The sequence below is a fragment of the Fusarium tjaetaba genome (genome assembly GCF_013396195.1).
Source record: "Fusarium tjaetaba strain NRRL 66243 chromosome Unknown NRRL66243_c0000232, whole genome shotgun sequence".
NCBI lineage: Eukaryota > Fungi > Ascomycota > Sordariomycetes > Hypocreales > Nectriaceae > Fusarium > Fusarium tjaetaba.
In genome coordinates this window covers 21,452-44,441 of record NW_023501428.1, presented here as the reverse complement: position 1 = coordinate 44,441, position 22,990 = coordinate 21,452, and the positions used below count along the sequence as shown (strand labels likewise).

Sequence of the window (22,990 nt, the reverse complement as noted above, 5' to 3'; positions counted from 1 at the left end):
TAATGAAGGGGGTATTTGAGAATTCTCAAGTAGACCTAATTAAACAAGTTTTGCATTCTCGTATAGATTCATTGAACCAATCAAAAATCATTTATGCACACATCATCCTGTCGTTGTTGATGATAAGTGTCTGTCATACTTTTCTGACATGCCTCTCGACTCGCGACTGCAGTGCACCATACACCTACCCAGGCTGTAAATGTCCAAGTCTGTAGTGTACTCCACCGGTGGAAAGGGAAAATACGTCAACTCAACATAAGGAATAACCCTGTACCTTTAAAATGCCACGGTGCATTGCATTGAAGGACAAGATCATCTCTGTCAGTAAGCACCATTTTTCATCTTAGCAACCATGGGCTCTCTCGAGGGCTATTCAATCCGCCAAGAGGCTGCGCGTATCTTCCACGAGGTGCTTCTTCGGGACGGTAGGCTGCAGATACCTGCCGAAGTGGCATTGATCGCTCAAAAGACATCCTTTGACGACACCGACACCATGGACACGCCGTATCTGCCCGTGCCATACAAGTTCACCGAGTCTAGCGCCGCTCTCTGGGCGTTGGCTGCAACTTTTGGAAACCTCATTGCTCAAGATCGTTTCGGCGTTGAGCAAGGCGTCCGCGTCAATACAGACGTGGCAAGCCTGTTCCTAATGTCGGCGGGCTTAGCCAAAGTCGACGGCAAGGGTCTCAACGATCCATCAATTGCTTCAAGATACCTAAGATATGATCTCGGCCGCTCTTTCGATCCATATCGGCGGCTGTGCACAAACGTGTACCGTACGCGTGACCGTCGCTTCTTCCATCTCCACGGTAGCATGAATGCGGACAAGTCCCTCACAATGGTGAACCTGCCCTTGGAAAGGGAGAGCATAGGGACTTACGCAGATTTTGTCTTCACCTACGCCTTACGCATGATCGAACTGGATTCCGACTGGCTTGATGTAGAAGCTAATCTCCACTGGCGTCAGGCAGGGACTGTTTGTCTTACCGAAGACGAGTTCAGGGCGAGCCCTCAGGGCCAGGCCATTCGCGACGATAGTATCTACACTATTACGCCCTTTGATCAGGACACAATTCCACCTGTTCCATACCCTGAGGTCAATGGCCCCGGCTTCAGGCCTCTTGAAGGTCTCAGAGTCCTGGATATTTCCCGTGTCATAGCCGCTCCTACTATAGGCAAGTTAGCAGCCTTGTTCGGTGCCACCGTCATCCGCGTTTCTTGCACTTCCCAGCCCGACATGGGCCCTATCCTCCTCGAGGGTAACCTAGGCAAGAGAGATGTGTCGATCGATCTCAAGTCAAGAGAAGGTCGCAAAACGCTGTGTGATCTGCTTGAAACCACTGACGTTGTGATTGACGGATATCGTCCAGGCGCTCTGGAACGTCTCGGCTTTGGCGACGCTTACCTTCGCACCATTGCAAAGCGTCGCGGCAAAGGCATTGTGGTCATCCGTGAGAACTGCTATGGCTGGAAGGGCCCATGGGCTACAAGGTCTGGGTGGCAGCGGATCTCGGATTGCTTCACGGGCGTGGCTTGGGGCATGGGGGAGTTTCTTGGTCTGAATGAACCTGTGGTGCCTCTTCTCCCCAAATCAGACTACCAGACTGGCCTTGCAGGGATTATCGGTATCCTATCTGCAATCCATCAAAGATCAAAGATAGGTGGAAGTTACAACGTTGATGTATCTCTGACCCAATTTAACCAGTTTCTCTTGGGGCTCGGAAAGCATTCCGCCCAGGTGCAGCAACACTTGAAGAACCTGCACCCGGATTTGAACGTTCGACACTACGACGACATGTTGAGTCTTACTGAGAAGTTTATGCGCACGGCATACGGCAACACACCACGGCTATTCAACTCAAAATACTTCGATGAGACCCCGAGTCGCTTTAATGGCCTTGAAGGCCAGACAGAAACACTGACATATGTGGGCCCTGCTGCGACTTACGATGTCACCAAACTCCATTATGATATTGGTAGTTGTTTTTTGGACACATATCCTCCTGAATGGCCGGCCGATGCATTCGAGCGCAAATAGATAAATGGCATCCGCCAACGCGCAACAATACACGAATTATTAATCTTATGTGTTTGATCAACCTCGTGTATGCTAGGAAGAGAAAATCCTTTGACGGCAGTGATGTATGGAATGCTCGAACGTAGTCATCAATAAAATTTGATTACCTTTGCGATTAGGGAAGGTAAATAAATGGAACAAAGGCCAGCCTTCTGGCACTTGACTTTGGAGCGAATTAACTAACCATTATGGCATTGATAGATGTTCCACAGGCCTGTAAGTGACACTCCTCACGAGACTGGTGCACCAAAGGCTGCATACATTTACCCAAAAGTTTGGAAACATTAGCTGACTAGTACGATTGTGAATCAAATTTCGTATTCAATATTGGAAGTGGGAGTACAACTATCTGTCACAACAGATTTCTATGAATGATTGTCCGTTCTGATTGATGATCAAACTGGTCCTACGCATGAACAAGCTTCAGATGAAACGACGTCCTGCCATCCACCATCACCGACAAGACAGCGTCACCATTATCGTCTGCAACGACTGTCTCTTCGAGTCCCTTGTACTTAAGGCCAGGGCGTAGACGGGAAACAGTGATTGAAAACCTTCCGCTGTCTGCAGACGGATAAAGAACAACATCAAGGTCGGAACTGTCGTGGGAGTATGCCTTTGCCACGAGCACACCTGGATACGGCACTTTGGACAAAAGTGGTCCGTTCAAAGCATTTTCAGGTGGACCCTAGCAGTTGAGAGAGATGTGTCAGTGACCTTGTGCTTCTTTCAGGTAGTGTCTTCCTCGTAACAGTGGTGAAAAAGACAAGTCCCAACATACCTTTTGTAACAACCGCTTCCAATTCCCCCCCATGAAGTAACTCTGCGCGAAGAATGGTCATCTTTGTAGTGGTGGAAGGTCCATTGTCCTCTCGCGGTAGAGCAATGGCACCTGTGGGAGTAGTTACCGTACCATATGCCTTGTACGCTATATTAATGGCAGCCTCACTGAGCTCCTGGTCACCATATTCAGACGCCGCCTGAGCAACGAACCCATACATGGCATAGGGGTCAGGGCGATAGGTACCAGAGTCAATCTTATCAGCACCCCTGAGACCGACGCACTTCAGCTCTCCTGTCGCTCGATTAAATTCTATATTTTCCTTTGGAAACAGGGCCCAGAAACGTCGTGAAATGTGAGGAAATGTAGCCCTCGTGAACATGACGTTTGATAAATCTGTAAGGGCACCGCAGAGGCCTGGGAGGGTGAACCCTGTAAGCTCAGAACGGATGGGAAGAATACTTCCACTGGACTCTGTGAAGTTACGATTAAGACTCTCCTCAAAGGTAGGCGAGATCAGAGCTGTCTCGTTACCGCCAAAATAGCGGTCGTACAGTAATGAGCCAATGAATCCCTGGAAGTTGCAGGGGATGTATGTCCAGTTAGGTTCGCAGGGAAAGAGACAGAAAGGGTTGCTTTTCCACTGATCCATCATGGCCTCCCTAATAGAATGTATGTCGTAGTGGAAAACACGATCCTTTGTGACTTGGAACGGCAAGCTGCCCGGTTGACAAAACCGCTCATCCTGAGTGTTTGCAGTATATAACATCAGGCCTTCAAGGAAAAAGCCAGTCACCATAATGTTGTCCTTCTTGACAGGATCGCAATCAGTGCTGAAATGTCCAAGGAGCTTTTCCCACTTCCAGAACCCAAGTACATCTTGTGTGATGGCCTTTTCAACGAGACGACAGGAGGCATCGCTGATGTATGTATGGGCATTAGGGGTATAGATCCCTTGATAGGTACCTAGGACGTATAGCATCTCATATATCTGATATCGCAAGGCCGAGGTCTGAAATTGGTCAATCTTGGTGAACCAGGTCCAATCATTCTTATCCTGCTGAGCGGCGTCGATAATGTGCTGGATGCGCCTCAAGATGGACAAGCCGAGCTCGCGACTCCCTGGGGGTGGAGCCTCAACATAAATGGCGTCAATCTCTTCGAGGCTGCGCTCCAGCAACGCATTTCTGGTCTCGCGGTGAGCAACTCCCTTTGCCCTCTGTGCTGCGGAAACCCTGTTGGCGAAGAAGAAGATCCCAAAAAGGACAGCGGCTGCACATTTGCCAGCGGGCTCCCACACGGAGCGCCCAGTGGCAAAATACGCACCTGGTATTGATGCAATCCAGAGCAATAGGGGTATCGCAATGGCACCACTTCCGAACCACTAGAGAACAGAAAAGAGACAAATGTCAGTCAAAATGAAGTTCAAGAGAGAACCGCTATCATGTAGAGTGTTATGAGAGAAACATACTGCAAGAAAAACAAGTGGATACAAAGCGAGAGTTAAGATCAGCAGTATGCATCCCAATATGTTTCCGCTCGCAATATATCCAGCTCCAGGGAACAAAAGACCAAGCGCCGCTGCTTTGTATCTTGTGTCAATGGGAATGTTGTGCTGGGAGAAGAGATAGAGGCCCGTGGTAGCCTGTGCAGCCCAGCATAGCAGAGTTCGCATCTGGACAGTCCATCGATGAGAGCCTATGCCGACATGAGGCGGAATCATCTCTCTAGTGAACTGCTTCCCATGTCTGGGGACGACTAGGCTCCCGTTCTTTAGATGGCCCATGATTTGTAGGTTGGCTTTGTTGTGTATTTGGTCAATTCGATGTATTCCGATGCAATATTCTGACTATACCACTTAAAACAGGCTATTTATCTTTAACTCTATATCCTTATTTACGGTCACTTCTACTAGATATAGATTCTATTAGAAATATACACTATAGACACTATCCAGAAACATGACTGCTCTAATTTTGACACTCTTGGCCTGGATATCTAGGTAATGCCAAGACAACGCGTTTCGAAATAGACATTACAGTCTAGCTCGTGCTTTTTGTTATGTCATTCTTGTCAGAAATTTCTGACACTCGCATGATTTTCCTCTGCCCCATGATTCCACAAATTGCGGGGAAATAGGGATAGACCCGGACTTTAGCATACATGCCGGAGATTCGGGCTCCTAAAGTGTCCGTGTCCAGGGTGATGACGTGAACTCAATTAAGCCACTTTTTACCTTTCCCAACGCCAGCATAATGTCATCAAAGCAAGTAAGGAGTAAGTACAGATAAATGGGTCAGACAATTGCAAGCTAGCATTATTCACTAAACTTCAGCCTACCCTGCAGTCACGATTTTAGGCGATTGCTATAGTAAAACTAAGTATTATATATAGGTAATATATTACATCACTTTAAGTAAATATTAGACTTTATAAAACGTTTGATAAACAACACTTAACTCAATCTCCTTGATATTATATATATAAATTATTCTTGCTCTGACTCTAGGGTTTATCGTATACTCAATCTGTGATATAGGTCCCTAATCATTTCTAAAGCAAGCTGCCTGGGCTCGCTTATATTAGCCAGCCAGTACAAGCAATAAGCCAAAGCTCCTGTCAAGAGTGCTGCCGGCCAAGAAAGCGATCTTAATAAAGATGTATAGCCAACCCGTTGATCCTTCATTGCTTCGCCCCTCTGGAAGCTGTCCTTGTTGGAGACACTTAACTTGTTTCTGTTCGCAAGATTGAATGGTGGGTATCGGAACCCCATTACCTTATCAAGCCAAGCCGGCAGCTCTACGACAGTCCTCTGATGCGTAAATGCTAGGAAACCATATTTCCCGTGATAGAAGCCCATGCCAGAGTCTCCAACGCCACCAAAAGGAGCATTTGGAACACCAGCGTGCATAGTTGCATCATTTATTGTAACACCTCCGGATATGGTAGAGTCTTGGAGACGGTCCATCTCGCTCTTATCGGAACTGAAAATGTAGATTGCCAACGGTCGTGGTAGGTTGTTCGTGATGACGACGGCCTGCTCCATCGTGGCCTTGATGACAGGGCATATGGGCCCGAAGAGCTCTTCGCTCATGATCGCATCCGAGGGCGAGACGTCAGCCACAATGACGGCGTCGAGGTGTGTTTTCTCGTTTGATTTGATGTTATTATTGTCGCCACAATAGATGACTCTCCCCCTGGACTGGTGGAGCATGTTGACAAGACGATCGCGGTTTCGCTCGTTGATGATATGGCACATTTGACCGGTAGCCGCAAATGTCCGTGTCCAATACTCCAGCCTCGCTAGGAACTGGTCGTAGATGGATGGGTCGGCAAAGACGTGGTTCACAGAGAGGCAGATCTGGCCTGCATTTTGGAATTTCACGGCCGCAATGCGCTTTGCTGAGAGATCTATATTGGCCGTCTTTGTTATGATGGCAGGGCATTGGCCACCTAGCTCAAGTGTCGTAGGTGTCAAGTTCTGGGCGGCAGCTGCTGTGATAAAGCGAGCCACTTTGGCAGATCCAGTGAAGAAGATGTGGTCAAATCTGTACTTCAGGATCTTGGTAGTCTCCTCAGGGCCACCTGTCACAAGTCTGATGGCTGATTGATCCAAATATGATGCGACTAAGTCTGCCATAACACGTTCTGAGTTCATGGCCAGCTCAGACGGCTTGATAATAACGCAGCATCCTGCCGCAACTGCCGCAATAACAGGCTGGAGCGTCAAAAGAAAAGGGAAGTTCCAAGCGCCGATAATCAACACGACCCCAATGGGCTCCATCCTGATGCGGGCCTTGCCTAGCCGACCGAAGAGAAAGCCTGCATCGGGAACGGGCCTCGTTGCTGCCCACCCCTCAACGTGCTTGATGTGTTCTAGAATGTCTATCTTGAGACCCAGTAGGTCAGAAGCACGACTTTCCATCTCATGTCGGCCCAGATCATCTGTCAGGGCATTGAGGATCTTGCCCTGGTTGTCCTCAATCATCCACCAAAGCTGTTTGAGTTGCCATTTACGCCATGGGATAAGCTTTGTGTGACCGCGAGAGAATGTTTCTTGAAGCCTGTTGTAGCAGCTGGCTAAATCCGAATCAAAGTCTTTGATGATGTTGGTTGTTGGCGCGCCCTCTGCGGTAGCGGTGGTAGAGGCCATGATTTGTGGGCGACTTCAAGAGGCACGAGCGTGATGCGATTTCGTGGCAAGAAATTTCTTATTCTGCTTTCTCTAAAATAATAATAATAATAGTAAATAAATAAATAAATGAATGTTATAGCGGGTAATGGCGGGCTTATCTTCAGATCTCAATCTTATTGTTAGTGACTGGTAGGACCCCGTTCTTGCTAACTAAGGAGAGGGGGATACTGCCCGCCAACTCATGTCATAGAAACATGACAGACCGACTGGGTCACGAAAAAGGCGTTTCGTATACAACAGACATTTGCGATTAATGAGGCTGTCTATATGATATCAATCACCGAAACAAAGCGCCGCATTTCATAAATTTAATGACTTGAACACGGCATATCCACTGGCCAACTCTCACAGCCAGTTTGGAAAGCCCTTTATTGAAAATCACTGACTCATCAAGTCCCGCCCAAAATGTCTATCAAGAGTACGGAGAATCTAGCTGGCACTTTTGTGAGCCAGGAGACTGTCGAATTGGTAAGAGCTCAAGCCCTTTACATGCTTGATGTCGCGCAGAAACTCCCTAACGGCGTCTACGCCATGGGCGGTCTCTACCTCTCATGGGTGGCCAGCCGCTGGTTGTCAGACCGCATGCTGAACAACAACGTATCGGCCAAGTTCGACTGGAAGAAAGAGATTGCCGTTGTCACTGGTGGCTCTGGTGGTATTGGTGCAGAGGTCGTCAAGGCCTTGAACGCTGAGGGAGTCACTACGATTGTGATAGACGTGCTCCCGCTGTCATATCCGAAGTGTGAGTAGTGAAGCAGCTTCTTGGCATGTTGCCTCTCTTCTGACCCTTCCCTTTAGCAAAATCGATTCACTATTATAAGTGTGACTTGACAAACTACGAAGAACTCCAATCCGTCGTACGCAAGATCAAGAAAGAAGTCGGGACCACAACCATTGCTATTGCCAATGCCGGAATTTGCAGAGGAAAACCCATCATGGCTGCATCCAAGAAGGACATTGAGCTGTATGTTCTCGGAAGCATTGAGTGCAAATATCCAAGTGCTAACCATCCTTGTGTAGTACGTTTGGGGTCAACAACCTGGCCATGCTCTGGACGGCCAAGACATTCCTGCCAGATATGCTTGACAATAACCACGGCCATTTCCTCATTGTAGCTTCGCAGACAGCCTGTTCCGCCACGCCAGGATTGACTGATTACTCCGCCTCCAAATCCGCCGCAGTTGCTATCTATGAAGGTCTTGACGGTGAAGTCCGCAACATCCACAAAGCCAATGGTGTCCGCGTTTCGTGCGTGAGCCCAAGCGCTGTCGATACGAAGATGTTCAGCGGCATTAAGCTTGGGCCAGGCATTTCTGCCTTGGACCCCAAAGCCCTGGGGGGTGAGATTGCAGACATAATCTTTTCGGGCAAGTCGCAGAATGTCTTTGTTCCACGATCCGCAGCAGTGGCCGTGTATTTCCGGACACTTCCGGATTGGGTGCGGGTTTTGATGCAAAAGACAAGTACCAAGATGATGGAGGATTCGAAGCCACACGACCCTCTAAAGGACAAGGACTCGTGATAATACCTTTTGGTGGCCTTTTGCTTGAATCTGGAGGGCAAAATATGAGATGAGGAAGAGTATTTCAGTCAGTGAAGATTCAATTGTAATTTATTCGATTGCACTATCCATTTATCTATTAAACCAAGGCCAACTTGAATGGTACTGAGGCGGGGGGAGATCATCAAAAAGGCGGGCCCCGAGACCAAGGTAGTAATTTGATAACTGAAATACATTTTACGGTCTATAGCTAGATATAAAGAACAAGGAGCCATCTTCATAATGCGGAATAACATTATGTATTAGTCTATTCATTGGATACAGTCTGTGAGCTTCATTCCACACAACAATAAAGCTGTTAAGACACATGCCAATGCTAGCCATTACCCTAAACAACATCACGTCAGAGATTTCGCAACAATCAGAGAGTTTTTGAGGGGAACTCACGGTGTAAGTACGAGACGTTGATCGAAATTCTGAAGTAAGCCCGAAGCAAGGGACAGTGCCATAATGTTGTAGGTAGAACTGATGAACCTGTTGAGTTGCACTCTTCGAAGCGTTGCTTGGGCTGTTTCAATTACCCGTAGTAGCCTTACCAGGCCCATGTCCTGTTCATCAGCACCCTTTATAGCATGTAACGCTGCGTCAGCACCATGAGTATCTCGATCGTCACATCCGACGTAAACACCAACTGATGCTTCACTAAAGGCAGCCATATCGTTGTAATCGTCCCCTACGGCAATGACGGGCCCATTCTTCTTGGCCTCTTTGACAATTCGAGCCTTATCCAATGGCAGAAGCTCAGCGTGTATATTACCAGTAGGAATCCTCAGAACCTGTGCAACCGTCGTAGCGGCTGCCAATGAGTCTCCTGTAATGATGCCTACTTCCAAGCCTTGGTTGAGGAGTCCCGAAATCAGATGATGGGCGCAAGGGCGGATTTTGTCTTTCAACACGATAATTCCGATCTGTTCTTTGTTGAAAGCGACACAGACAGTGGTACTGATGGCAGATCGCCACTCTTGGGGGACAAGAGACCAGTCCACCTCGATTCCCAGGCTTTTCATCCACCCTCTGCTCCCAACCGCAACATGTAACAGAGAGCCATTCCGTAGAGACACCCAGCCTTGTACACCTCTCCCAGGCTCGTACCTGGCATTCGTCACAGATGGGAGAATGGTAGCCCCGTCACATTGCGCCTCAGCGGCACATACGATGGCCTTGGTTAGTGGATGGTCGCCGGCATGTCTTTCTATGGCCAATATTATTGACCAGGGATCGGCTGGACAAAATTGCATCAAATCTCCTTTGAGTGTAATATGATGCCAGACCAGCTCCAGTTGGCCAACTGTTAACGTCCCAGTTTTATCAAAGAGAACGGTCCTCGCAACTGCGGCGTCTTCCACGACGTTAAGACGCGTTGGAAATCGAATATTGGACTTCGCCATTGCCGCTATCAACGCATACGTTCGAAATCAGCCAAGGTTCCCAGAAGGATACGGGTGTTTGGTTTCAAAGTGGACTGACTTACCTGCTGCTGAGACAAGTGAGACGGGGACACTGAGTTCTATAGCGCATGGACATGCACACAGCAACATGCTCACCGCCCTTTCCAGGCAATGTTGGAGTTTGAATCCTGCGAGGAGGCAGAATGTGCTGTAAATCATCACCAGCACAAGAATGAAGTCCACAAACCTGCTGCTGCTCATACCATTCTTGCTCGTATTAGTGGGCTCTGAATCCGATGCGCTCACCCTCTCTATCAGCTGTCCAAGACGTGTATCCAGCCCGCAGGTTTCCACTCGCAGAGTCACTTCACCGTCAACAAGCAAACAGCCCGCAAAAGTGCAATCTCCAGATGACGCTTGTGCGATGTTGCCATCACCAGTGAGCCAGCTCTGATTCAAGCTTGCCTTACCTGATAGAACGACGCCATCAGCTGGCACGGACTCTCCTTTGGCAACACGTACTATATCCCCTGGCTGAAGCAAACTTGTGGCTACCATACATGTCGTATCATCTAGGCTGTCTTGTGCTCCTTCGGACTGTATCATGGCAGTGGATGGGAAAAGGGATGCAAGTCTCGAAGTATGGCCCAGCGATCGCCTTGAAACTGTATGCTTGACTACCTGGCCCCCTAGGACCACCGTACATAACATGGCCATACTGGCTAGCGATCTGGTGGGTTGATAATCTCGAGGCTGACCCCAGTCATGGCTATTCTGCACTGGCAATACCAGGAGCGTCAGGGAATGAATAAAAGCCATGATGGTCCCGACCGATGCAAGAGTTGATACCGTGCGAGGGATACCGCCCAAAAAAGGCTTGTACGCCTGTTTGTGCATGCGGCGCGACACATACAGACAGATAAGGGCAGCAATGATCTCTAGTATAGTGCAGAGATACATTTAAATGGGTCTGCGAGCATAGGTGCCGGCGACGGAGACAGCAAAGATGGTGGCAGATAGAGACCTTGTAATGCCAAAGTTACTGCGAAGTTGTTTGTTGGTCTGGTTCCATGCAGCCTCAGATTCCTCCAGAGTCTTCAATGTTTCCTGTAGGTTGCGATGTCCTTGCGATGGTGGCTGTTCCCAGGCATCATAGCCCGTCCCCTGTATCGAGGATACCATAGCCAAGGGTTGTACCAGATCGCCATTGTATTCTATTATCGCTCTCGAAAGCGCCAGAGAAACTCGACAAGATGTGACGCCTGGTATTTCGTTCACTGTAGCTTCTATCTGGGCAATGCACGCACCGCAGGTAATGCCTTTGAGAGAAAGGACACATGCTGAGTACCTATTCGACGTAGTGGGTGACTTGGCCTCCCGATTACAGTTCATATCTTTAACATCTGATTCTGGGCGATATTGACCGATGAATCCGGGTGAATATGACGGGAGCATATCATCACCAGTCTCAGCAACTTTAGTCTTTTGTGAAAGTAGACTCTCAAGATGGTCATGGAGGCTCACTAGCCTCCATACAATATATGCAGCCACAGCGCAACACGCCATCAGAGCTAGCCGCAAGATGGAAAAGGGTGAATAGGGAGAGTGCGATTTGATGGAGATAAGTGTTCTGGGAGTGTGGATTTGACGGCGACGTGTAAAGTGGTGTGCAATGTCAATATGATGGCTGAAGTGACCCTGTATTATTGGGAAGACATGAGCCTACCTATCAAAGAGCGACAAAGGAAAGAAGCAAAAAAGCAAGCGCATACGTACACTGACAGGACAAGGCACATCCCATTGTGACCCCTCTGTCTCCCTCAAATTTACTCGTTCTGGTTGTCAGAAAAAGGTGACAGCGCTAAAATAGAGGAGACGCCACTTAACGCCGGATTTTCAGTTCGATACACGCTCCCTTCCCCGCCTTAACCCCCCGACCACGTATATAACCGGCCCGGGGTCCGTTGTCTATGCCTCGGCAGAGGTAAGTGAAGGAAAGGGCAGCGTTTCGTAGTTTGTACAGACTACAGTAAACAGGTCCAGGGTTAGTAAGTGGTTCTTTGAAGCAACAAACACTAGAAGCAAAAGAAGGGCGGCGTGTAGCATGTATGGACGTACTTGAGGAGAAGTCAAGGACGGGGTATTTATTGGCCAATTCTTTGTTCAACTTCCATGAGGGCGTGTCACCCAGCAGACGGCCTAGCCTTGTCGTCTCGGCACAAAGCTTTGGATTAATGCGTCTTAGTGCTGACTCAAGGGGTGTATTGCGCGGAGCATCCTCTAACCAGTTCTCATTCTGTAAGAACAGATTCGGGTCAATTCCCTTGGTCAGCTGCTGCACCTTGCGCCAGAGCCGCCGTGACAGAGCCTCCTCCACTGGATCCGCTGCCCAGGACTGGAAGTCGCTGTCGGTTCGGTCAATCTCAAAGTAGACCCAGCCCTCATCGAGGGCCGAAGTAGGTATCTTTATCCCAGAAGTCGAAGTGGACACTGGTGAGCAGTTACTGTTGCTACCAAGCGATGTGTTCTGCATGTCGTCCTCTTGTCGGCCTCTCTGGTGCCTGTGCTGACCAAACACATTGACAGCTAGCTTACGCCCTGGCACTTCAATAACAGTGTTGAGCACAATATCTCTACTGAATGCATCCATATCGACGTTCCCACCCGCGAGGATAAGCTGATCTCTGATCTCGGGCCAGTTGACGAAATCAATGACGGGACCAATCGAGGTGGCCAGTGAGCTACACTGAAGAGGGGTTGGGCGAAATGGTTCAGGCACGAGAGAGCGCCGGGCCCCCGTTAGTCTCCAGTAGACAGTTCTTTCCATACAGGCCGCCCCGTTGACGTCGTAGAGGTATTGGTGCAGGCCAGAGTTTGTACCGAGCATATTGACGGTCGCTACGGCGACCTGCTTGGTGATCAGATCTGTGCTCAGGTACCTGGCTAGGGCCATCTGCCGGATGCGGGAGACGCATATGGATGCAGCCTGCAGTATCTTCCTGCTAAATTCCACGCCCGAATAGACCGTAAGCTTCTGAGTTGGTGCAAAGGAGTACATGTCCCACGGCGAAACCTGTAACATGGCATGGAGGTTCTGTGGTGGGGCAGAAGTAGCATCACCAAACATGTTGCATTGGCTGGAACTCTCTTCCAGTGGCTGCAAGAATGCACCGGTTTGTAGTAGGTCTGATTCGTCAAAGGTGAAGCTGCATTCGATAGAACCCGCCTGAGATAGCTGTGGATCACTTTCTGCCCTGGGCAGCATATAATTGTCAAACATGACATGAATAGTATCCAATGTATCAGTTGAAGCATCAAGCTGTACAGAAGCAACAGCCCCAGGGGTCTCTGGAGATGTTGTATCTATCGCTGGGGCTGCAGCCTCAAGTTCCATATCTGGCACGATTGGTTGATTGATTTCCGCCGAATCCTCTTCAACCACTTCCTGGCGCTGCTCATCGCCGGTTGAATCCTCCCGTGGTGCCTGCCGGCCAAAGATCATGTCGAATACGGGATCCTCGGCTGCATTGGCAGCTGCATTGCTCAGACTGAGCAGCTTCTTTCGCATCCGGAACAGGGCATCTTCCATCTCTTGATTATCTTTGACGAGCTTCACCTGGGTGTCGAGTAGCTTCGAGTATTGCTTTGCCTGGTCAGTCTCTGTGGCAAACTGCATCGCCTCTAGCATATTGGCGATATGGCGGTCACTCGCTGCCCGCCTCTCGCGAAGGCATTTTTGAGCGATTCGGTTCTGGGTTCGCTTTCTGTCGCTGTCTGTACGCTTGTTGACGCGACTGGATGACTTGAACTGGCTGCTGTCGCTTCCACTTGCGTCGTCGTTTGTCCTGCGCCTAGTAGACGCTGCGCTGGTAGGTTTACCTTCCTTCGACGGCATTGCGATGGCACAAGGTATCGTAGGCTACCGATTACAGATGTGGTGGTCGGTTTGGCTAATCAGAGTGTCAAGGCTATTGCTGGCAATGAAAATGCAGAAGCAATACAGGGTTGTATTATATGTAGTGTAGGATTCGAGAAAATTAAGGGACTGGGAAGGAATTCATATAATATCTCTGTCTTTATTGAGTGAAATGCGAGGTTGACCCCGGATTTTGCCCGTAGCTTCTGAGATCTAGTCACTAACTCAGTCTGTCTGTCCCCTACCACGGACAAAATCAACACCCCGACCGAGGGTTCCAGACCCCGCTATAACACACGCTAATTTTAGTAAAACGGTCTTAACCTAAGTGGGGTATCTCAAGACTTATTGAAGTATTTCCTATGCTACCTAGTAAATTCATCAAGATATATATTCTATATCATACAGCATATAAAAATAATATCCATCCCTCGTTACTATCATATGATAATTCAAGTGACTACAAGATTATCCTTCAGATATCTTAACTTCAAAGCCTAGTTATTTGTATTCCCCTCCAGTCCTCTTCAAGACGGGATCAGTCGGAGAGTCATCATGATTGCGGATGTAGTAACTGAGATCCCCTCCCAAGGTCTCCGCAGTGCTGTGACCATTCCCAAGATATGCAAACCTGTTCTGGCCAGGCGTGTAGTCAAACTTCCAGTCTTCCCATCGTGGCTCCCGCAGCGCCTCAAGGTAATGTAGAGTCGATCCTGGCCACAAAGCTAGGATCTTGCCAGATGCCGAGCCTGCTTTGTACCACGACCGACAAGGCTCCGCCCAAATAGTTTCTTTCATCCAGGTCTGCACCCACTGGTTAAACTCGCGGACTGCTCCTTCGCGGACTTCGAATGAGCGGATATTCTCCTTCTGGAAGTTTGAGAGCATCTTGATTATGTACTCAACCTCGGCTTCGATACTGATAAGAACGGGCCCATTGCCAATGGGACAGTTTGGCCCTAGAGTGAAAAAGTAATTCGGACAGTGGTCTACAGCCAAGCCAAGATATGCTTGTGGTTCATCTGAAAGGGAGAAAAGTGTCAGCTCGTTTCGAAAAGCTCTGAATAATTCAAGGTTCTTCTCTGACCTTTCCACATCTCCTCCAACTTAGCGCCTCGTGCGCCCTGCACTGGAAATCGTGGTTTGAAGGTGGTGTCGAACCCCGTGGCGCAAATAAGGATATCGACAGGGTACTCCCCTCTGCCGTCGTCGCAAATAACACCAGTTGGCGTAATCTCTGTGATCTCCCCATAGACGGTTTGCACCTTACTATCACCCAGAGATTCGAGGTAGTTCGTTCCAGGCGTCAGTCTCCGGCAGCCAACGGACCACTCTGGTATAAGGAGCTTTTCCAGTTTCTTATTCTGGAGACGCTCCTTCATGCGGCTGAGCATGTAGCTTTGGAGCTCACTTTGCTCCCGTGATCCACGATGAAAGATGCCAAACAAACTGTTGGATTGCGCTTCGATAGCTTTGCGCATGGTGAGATGCATTGATCCGTCTGCTTTGAACTTCTCCTTATCTTCTTTAGAGTAGGCTTGGTAGTCACCACCCAGTGGCGGCGCAACCCAAGTCGCCTCACGGATAAAGGTGACTAGTTTTCCAACTTGATCCTTGATGGCTGGGAGAATCTGGATGCCAGAGGAGCCATTTCCAATGAGTCCTACCGTCTTCCCCACAAGATTAATCCCTTCACGAGGCCATGCCGCGGAATGGATTAGAGGGCCTTTGAACGACCTGATACCCGGAATGGGAGGGAAGCGCCATGAGTTGAGGATACCACCAGCGTTCACAAGGATCTGCGCTTTGTGTACGGTTATTTGATCCTTCTCCAGATCATTAACCTGCACGTGCCACTGGGCTTCCATATCATCCCATCGCGCTCCTACGACTTGGTGCCGCAGTTTGATGTATTTATCCAGCCCGTGATGGCCGCTGAAGCCCTTGAAGTAATCATAGATCTCTTCAGAACTGGCGTAGTTGGCGCTCCAGTCGGTTTTCGGCTCGAAACTCCATGTGTAATTATGACTCGGTACATCGCATGCGCAACTAGGGTAAAAGAGGAGCGAGTCAGCTGATGTCCGAGATACAATATGCAAAACTTTGATATGGTGATGGCAATGGATGGATACGTACCCAGGGTATCTGTTTTCATACCATGTCCCCGAGATTGCGGGATTCTTCTCAAATATCTGCAGCGAAAAATTACCAAAGTGTCGCTGAATCTTGTACGCGAGCAGTAGACCAGATGCGCCAGCTCCGATGCAGATAACACTAAGCTTGCGCTGAGGGGTGAAGATCGAAGACAGGTCACAATGGCCGACCTCCTGAGGGGGAATAGACTCAAAGGCAGAAATAGATCCCATGATGAGGCTATCTCCAACACTTGTTTCAGATATTGATCAGAGGATAAAATTATTAAAGATGGGGATTTATTAGGCTGCTTGGTTGGAAAGATAAACCACGTCAAGTCGCAGTATTGCTGTTTTATATACGGTCATGAATTATATTTCATTCTTCTGTTTATCTGCATTTTCTTCTTCATATTTGTTTCTGCCACTCTTATCTCATGCAAGTGCGCATTATTAGTGTCGAGAGCCAGTAATTCTCGCCGTCATGTTTTTATGACATATCCCACATGACACATAACCCTGGGCCTCACGAAGGCTCAGTAAAATACGGATATAACAAGTCTGATTTTACCCGCATGCCATTGCCTCCATTGGCGTCCCTTGTGTAATTATTCGAGATTGATTGATGGTTAAAGCTTATAACATCTTTTACAAGAGACAGATATATTACCTGCTTGCTACCTATAAAACTGTATTAGATAAGAACATGATTTGCTTTTACGAAGCTATATATCAAGCCAAAATGCTGAAAGATTCCAATAGATCTCAGCTGACTTGAGTGCAATAGAATATCTGCTGGACCTTGTTGTAAAATTGAGAACGACGGCCTTCCCGCATGCGTTCCCGACATAGTACCAAGACGCTATAGGCACGATGACGTCAGGTCTTCCCCCTCTCTAGATCATGGAGACTGTTGCCACGCATAGACCTGAGGGAATAAGAAAACAGGAGACATTATCGTATAGTGTTGAAATAAACTCAAGAAAATGGAATCTGAGGTTATGTTTTGTTACATTAGTGTTTTTATGATCTAGACTCAAGGCCTTATGCTTTCCTTCTTAATCTGGACATATTTAGGCTCGTGGTAACGTAGCATTCTACACCAACATCAGTTGCGGGGTCGAAATATCAGATCAGCATCGCTATACATATACAACTAGACCTGATGTTGCTTCGTATGGAAACTCTAAGTGAATAACCATACAATGATCGCGTTGCTGTTCCTTTTTAGCACAGCTGCGGCTGCTATCTACGGCAAACCTCTGGCCACTGTGCCGGGACAACAGGATGCAATCCCCAATTGGGACTTTCAACAATTGCATATAGTCTCCAAGAACATTGCAGCTCTTTCCGAGCCAGGCGTCGACACTTCATCCTGGCATCATGCGCCTGTATCCCGATGCACTTTGATGGGCTGCCTCTTGGCCGAAGGCACCTACGCCACAGATGGTCCTGATGGGCTCTGGTACTCTGATAACCTTGACCGATTTGACCAGAGCCCGTTCACTACTCCCTGGGTGTATCGGAACCAATTCCGCTTGTCTACATCATCAAAGCGCCATTACTTCCTTCAAACTAATGGAATTACCCCGGCTGCAGACTTGTTTCTTAATGGCAAGCAAATCGCCGACAATGTTACTCAGTCAGGCTCCTATGGCGGCCATACGTACGACATCACGGCTCTCACACGAAAGGAAAATGCACTTGTAGTCAAAGTCTATCCTACAAACTATCAAGAGCACCTAGCAGTCGGATTTGTCGATTGGAATCCTTATCCGCCTGATAATGGCACTGGAGTGTGGAGGGACATTACAATCAAGCAGACAGGCGACGTCTTTATGGGTCCTGTAAGTGTGCTTGTTGACATGGATATACCTATAAAGCAGAACAAAAACCGTGATGCGGACGTCACCGTCAAGGCTCAGGCCCGAAATCTGAGCAAAAGGCCAGTAAAATTTATCGCCAGAGCCGAGATCAGGACTCCAGACAGCAAACACCTCAAAGTTCTCACCAAAACTATTCACCTCGGTGCCAAGGCCTCTGTAACCGTTAAGCTTCCGACAAAGATCCAAGATCCACAGGTTTGGTGGCCAGCAGCTTGGGGTAAACAACCACTGTACTCGGTCCAGCTGACCTACTCTGTCGGGCAAGGCACTTCAGACATCAGTCCCCGTACCAATTTTGGCATCCGAACCGTGTCATCTGAGCTGAATGCGCACAACGACACGTTGTTCAAGGTGAATGGCCATCCAATCCAGATCAGAGGTGGCGGCTATACGTCCGACATGTTTCTACGGTGGGACTCCCAATATTTTGGACATATAGCACGCTATGTCTTAGATATGGGTATGAATGCTATCCGACTGGAAGGCAAGATGGAGCATCCCGAACTCTACGACATTGCTGACAGACTCGGTATCATGATCATCGCTGGGTGGGAGTGTTGTGATCGTTGGGAGGCTTGGCCCTACAATGATGACATTTCCCAGGATCCTCCCCGAAAATGGTCCGAGATTGACTACGAGACCGCCAACGCTTCCATAAGGCACGAGGCGGCCATGATGCAAACCCATCCAAGTATGATTGCCTTCCTCGTGGGCAGCGACTATTGGCCCGATGATCGGGCCACAGCGATATACCTTGGGGGCTTACATGATGCTGGATGGCAAGTTCCCGTCATCTCCTCAGCTGCGAAGCGTGGTTATCCAAAGGCCCTTGGCCCCTCCGGAATGAAGATGGACGGGCCTTATGATTGGGTTCCGCCCGTCTATTGGTTTGACAGAGAACCAACAGACAACAGGTCTGGCTCCTCTTTTGGGTTCGGAAGCGAGCTAGGCGCTGGCGTTGGAACGCCTACTAAGGGAAGTCTCACTCGGTTTTTGACGGACAAGGACATGGAGGACTTGTGGAAGAAGCCAAACAAGGGCCTCTATCACATGTCACAGAATACATCACAGTTCTACGATCGGTCCATCTACAACAAGGCCCTGTTTACGAGGTACGGCAAGCCTACATCTCTGGACGACTACCTGATGAAGGCGCAGATGATGGACTATGAAGCGACACGTTCTGAGTTCGAGGGTTGGGCAAGCCAATGGAGCGCTTCACGTCCGGCCACTGGTCTGATCTACTGGATGCTGAACAACGCCTGGCCGGGTCTCCATTGGAACCAATTTGACTACTATCTCCACCCTGCTGGGTCGTATTTTGGCACCAAGATTGCCAATCGCGTTGAGCACGTAGCTTTCGATTACTTCAAAAGCTTTGTCTGGATCATCAATCAGTCGCTTGATCATTCTGGTCCGCGCTCCGTTCATGTCGACTTGGTGGATTTGAAGGGGAACCATCTATCTCAACAGAAGCTTCACTTCACCACAAAGCCGAATAAATCTCAAAAGGTTGGCGATATAAGCAGCTCCATCAAGAGGATTAAGGACGTTGGTGTGCTTCGCCTGCTTCTAGTTGACGATGATACTGGGAAGGTCCTCAGCCGAAACGGGTACTGGGTATCCAAACAGAAGGATATAGTAGACTGGACCACCACGTCATGGTATTCTGTCGACTCTAAACAATCTGCCAATTTCACTGCGTTGAACACGATGGACCAAGCAAATATCACAGTGTCAGCCTCCAAAGAAAAGCTTTCTGGAGGTTGGGAGCTCCAACTTGAGAATACTGCTACAGTCCCCGCAGTGTTTGTCCAGCTCAACCTGGTAGATAAGCGCGGCAACGATGTGACTCCGTTGACCTGGTCGGACAACTATTTCACTCTGCTTCCCCGCGAGTCGATTGAAGTCAAACTCACTGACTGGTCGGGCAAAGGTGCTACAATACAAGTCGATGGCAAGAATGTGAAAAGGTCTTGGATCAGATTGGGCTGAGCATTGACTGGAAATGGATAGCAGATGGTGCCTATATGAGATAGTACTTAGAGCGTAATTCTGGGATAGTCCTTATCTCTCTTTAGTTGAGCTCCAGATACGCAGTTAAGTACAAGACATATCTTAGCTAGAGTTGCTCGCACGATTGAACCATTCTTCATACAGTTCAATGTATGTTTCCTTGACACCAGAAGCCCACCACCACTGGGCCTCACTCTTGGGGCATCCTACAAACTGCATAAGATATTTCTTTGTTCTATACCCTTGATCCATCTTGAGATCCTTTTCTTTAATAATCGGAGAAGATGGACAATGTGTGAAGGTAATTCTGTCGCGTTCTGACGACCTCCTTGCTTTTCCCAGTACGAAAGCGATTTCTGCTCATTCTTCAGGTTGATATCGCGTTCAGTGAACCAATGAACCAGAGTATGGCGGGAGTTGGGCTTCTTGAACTCGACCCTGAGGAGGACGTATGGACCTTGGACAGTGGGCTTTACCGTGATGATCTCAACGTCGTCCCGTGTTTCCGTTTTGTGGTCTATGATTTTCCATTCGACCCCGTCATCTAGAACTGATTGTGTTAAACGAAAGTAGAAGAAGGCTTATAGCAGAATGTAACTTACTGAGAGCCGGGGAAACATCCCGAATCCTCTGCGTGATTGTCTGCGAGACTGTGGCAGACTCTTTAGTGCCGTTGTTTGGCATGGCTTCGAGTTACCTTGGGGATACAGAAGGAACAATAACAAGTTGTCGCAAGACAATAGATAAATTGACAATAACACATTAAGAGATTAGATGAGCTAAGCTAGGAAGAGGCTTCATTTATGTCTTTTATACTCCATCTCGCAGCGCGACTAATGCATGGACATGCGATGCTTGGAGCAGCGAGGCACAGGGAATGCCTACTAGGATAACTGTACCTGCCCGGCGGTGAGATACCAGCATGTATAACACTGCAGTGATCTGGAGTATCATACATGGCGATTGCCAATAGAAGGTCTTATAGACAGTTCTCAGGCGCTGAGTTTTACAGGGTTAATTTGTTGCCGCAAATTACATAGTCAGGTAAGCGACATATACTAGGGTCGGAATTAGATGGTGACACAAGCTTGGGAACCCGTCGGACTTTTGTCTGTTGTTGGCAACGCGCAAATCTCTTAAGTTCAATGATCGGGAACCACCTAACAGGGGCTTGTTAAGGCTCGAGTGACTGATGAGTGCCTTACTTGTCGTTCCCAACTTGGAGAATAAGGCGATGCCAACTCAATTGTCATTCACGCCGTGATGGATGGGCTTGCAGTCATGGGCCATCAGCTCGCGTGTCTTGAATCTAATATTGAGAGCAGTACTGGACACACAGCAACCGCTGAAAGTGAGTTGAACGAACAAGTTAAGACTAGATCTTAAGGGAAAGCAGCAATCTAGCATACTCTGCCTGCCTTCCAAGATTGAGATACTCCCTGCGTCCTTCTTGACAAGATACGTAGGGCTTCTTAAAAATAGACCGAATTGAGAGTCCTAGTATATGACAAAGCTATGTACTGTATTCGTTGAAAGCTCCCTATTCGTGATGTTGATAAAGGCACAAACGAGTCAAAAATGTGGCTTGCACTAATCACGTCACTACCAGATAAACCCCTCAAGATAAACAGAGAAGGATCTACATCCTGTCCTCTCGGCAACAAGGGATTAAAAAACCAAATGCTGAACAATTCACTGTGAGAAGTAATTGAGGGTTTGAGAAAAAGCAAAAGTGCCTTTTCAATGAATGATTTGTAGGTTATGCTGTCTCAGCTCAATTTTCGCATCTGGTTTCTCAGCCAAGCCAATAGTGCTCTGTTATAGCGCAGCCACCTTATTTTTTAGCGCCCGTAAATCACCCGAGAGGCCCCTGTCGCTCTGGAGACCCGAGAACCTTATCGTGTTGCTTCTGTCTCCTTGCATACACGATGACGAGCATTTGTTGTTGGGCCAATCTCAACAGATGCAGCTGCTCAGATGGGGGAATACGTTGGTTATAATAATACCTTGAAGTGAGTTTGTCGTTGGCTCAATTGCGCATTCTTATTCTTCTTTATCATTTTATCTCCTGTGTTCTTCGACATAGATATTCACAATGCGCAGTCTCGCAGTCCTGGCTTCTTTATGCCGTCTAACCTCCGCACTATCGATCCCTGTTTACGCGGAAAAAAGAGACATTTCAGCTGGGGTTGCTATTTATAGCTGCACACAGCCAAACACCATTGCTCTCACCTTTGACGACGGCCCATACGTGTACACAGATTCCGTGCTCGATCAGCTTGCTTCAGCAGGAATTGCGGCCACGTTCTTCCTCAATGGGTACAACATTGGGAATATCATGGACTACCAAGCCACTGTCAACAGGATGATTGAAGAGGGACACCAAGTCGCGTCGCATACGTATGTACAGAGCATCAACCCAATGAGATTGTAGTTACTGATTATATGTAGCTATGGGCATCCAGATCTCGCAGGCCTTGCAGATTTCGACGTCGAGCAGCAGATGTCGCTGCTGAGCAATGACTTCATCAACATCATCGGCAAGTATCCTGTTTACATGCGTCCTCCCTATTTTAGCTTCAACGCTCGCACTCTTGGAGTCCTTGGTCAATTGGGCTTCAAGGTTATTATCGCTGATATCGACACCAACGATTGGCAGTACTCGTCATCCGGTGGTGCCGAACCCTCTTTAGCTTCATTCTACGCTGGGCTTAACAATGGCGGTTCCATTGTTCTTATGCATGGCGTTCATCAGAATACTGTTCAGAACATCCTGCCTCGAATTATTCAGGCTACTCTTCAAAGTGGAAAGAGAGGTAAGCTGTGGGTGTCTTGTTTTAAGATGTGTCTTACTAATTGTTGTTTAGCTGTGACCGTGGGAGAATGTCTTGGAGATCCCGAGACAAACTGGTACCGAGGTGGAGCAAGTCAGACACCAGAATGGAATGACACAGATACTGTAGTCGTCCCCGTCCCCGTTAGTCAGACGCCTGCACCTGAGGGAGCGGTGGTTTGGGAGTAGTTGTGTTGGATATTTT

General features: G+C 48.3%; 10 protein-coding genes across 10 annotated transcripts; 4 read left to right on the top strand and 6 right to left on the bottom strand.

Moving 5' to 3' along the window:
- Positions 1-352: 352 nt before the first annotated feature.
- On the top strand, positions 353-2,038 carry FTJAE_10088 (CAIB BAIF family enzyme; the record flags this gene model as incomplete). Its single annotated transcript, XM_037342894.1, has 1 exon — positions 353-2,038. The coding sequence occupies one exon, from the start codon at positions 353-355 to the stop codon at positions 2,036-2,038; it is 1,686 nt and encodes a 561-aa protein (XP_037202862.1).
- Positions 2,039-2,483: 445 nt separating this feature from the next.
- On the bottom strand, positions 2,484-4,644 carry FTJAE_10087 (uncharacterized protein; the record flags this gene model as incomplete). The annotated part of the gene is made up of 3 exons (XM_037342893.1): positions 2,484-2,722; positions 2,859-4,242; positions 4,330-4,644. 3 exons carry the CDS (start codon positions 4,642-4,644, stop codon positions 2,484-2,486), a joined length of 1,938 nt encoding a protein of 645 aa, XP_037202861.1.
- Positions 4,645-5,440: 796 nt separating this feature from the next.
- On the bottom strand, positions 5,441-7,011 carry FTJAE_10086 (aldehyde dehydrogenase (NAD+); the record flags this gene model as incomplete). The annotated part of the gene is made up of 2 exons (XM_037342892.1): positions 5,441-5,563; positions 5,635-7,011. The coding sequence occupies 2 exons, from the start codon at positions 7,009-7,011 to the stop codon at positions 5,441-5,443; spliced, it is 1,500 nt and encodes a 499-aa protein (XP_037202860.1).
- Positions 7,012-7,458: 447 nt separating this feature from the next.
- On the top strand, positions 7,459-8,575 carry FTJAE_10085 (estradiol 17-beta-dehydrogenase 11 precursor; the record flags this gene model as incomplete). The annotated part of the gene is made up of 3 exons (XM_037342891.1): positions 7,459-7,795; positions 7,852-8,017; positions 8,074-8,575. 3 exons carry the CDS (start codon positions 7,459-7,461, stop codon positions 8,573-8,575), a joined length of 1,005 nt encoding a protein of 334 aa, XP_037202859.1.
- Positions 8,576-8,997: 422 nt separating this feature from the next.
- On the bottom strand, positions 8,998-10,002 carry FTJAE_10084 (P-type ATPase; the record flags this gene model as incomplete). Its single annotated transcript, XM_037342890.1, has 1 exon — positions 8,998-10,002. The coding sequence occupies one exon, from the start codon at positions 10,000-10,002 to the stop codon at positions 8,998-9,000; it is 1,005 nt and encodes a 334-aa protein (XP_037202858.1).
- A 960-nt stretch (positions 10,003-10,962) lies between these two features.
- On the bottom strand, positions 10,963-13,897 carry FTJAE_10083 (heavy metal translocating p-type ATPase; the record flags this gene model as incomplete). Its single annotated transcript, XM_037342889.1, has 2 exons — positions 10,963-11,477; positions 12,121-13,897. The coding sequence occupies 2 exons, from the start codon at positions 13,895-13,897 to the stop codon at positions 10,963-10,965; spliced, it is 2,292 nt and encodes a 763-aa protein (XP_037202857.1).
- A 522-nt stretch (positions 13,898-14,419) lies between these two features.
- Positions 14,420-16,284, bottom strand: FTJAE_10082 (flavin-binding monooxygenase; the record flags this gene model as incomplete). The annotated part of the gene is made up of 3 exons (XM_037342888.1): positions 14,420-14,877; positions 15,006-15,967; positions 16,055-16,284. The coding sequence occupies 3 exons, from the start codon at positions 16,282-16,284 to the stop codon at positions 14,420-14,422; spliced, it is 1,650 nt and encodes a 549-aa protein (XP_037202856.1).
- Positions 16,285-17,255: 971 nt separating this feature from the next.
- On the top strand, positions 17,256-19,931 carry FTJAE_10081 (glycoside hydrolase family 2; the record flags this gene model as incomplete). The annotated part of the gene is made up of 1 exon (XM_037342887.1): positions 17,256-19,931. The coding sequence occupies one exon, from the start codon at positions 17,256-17,258 to the stop codon at positions 19,929-19,931; it is 2,676 nt and encodes an 891-aa protein (XP_037202855.1).
- A 123-nt stretch (positions 19,932-20,054) lies between these two features.
- Positions 20,055-20,636, bottom strand: FTJAE_10080 (uncharacterized protein; the record flags this gene model as incomplete). Its single annotated transcript, XM_037342886.1, has 3 exons — positions 20,055-20,158; positions 20,275-20,496; positions 20,555-20,636. The coding sequence occupies 3 exons, from the start codon at positions 20,634-20,636 to the stop codon at positions 20,055-20,057; spliced, it is 408 nt and encodes a 135-aa protein (XP_037202854.1).
- Positions 20,637-22,047: 1,411 nt separating this feature from the next.
- On the top strand, positions 22,048-22,974 carry FTJAE_10079 (deacetylase; the record flags this gene model as incomplete). The annotated part of the gene is made up of 3 exons (XM_037342884.1): positions 22,048-22,352; positions 22,404-22,768; positions 22,820-22,974. The coding sequence occupies 3 exons, from the start codon at positions 22,048-22,050 to the stop codon at positions 22,972-22,974; spliced, it is 825 nt and encodes a 274-aa protein (XP_037202853.1).
- Positions 22,975-22,990: the final 16 nt, after the last annotated feature.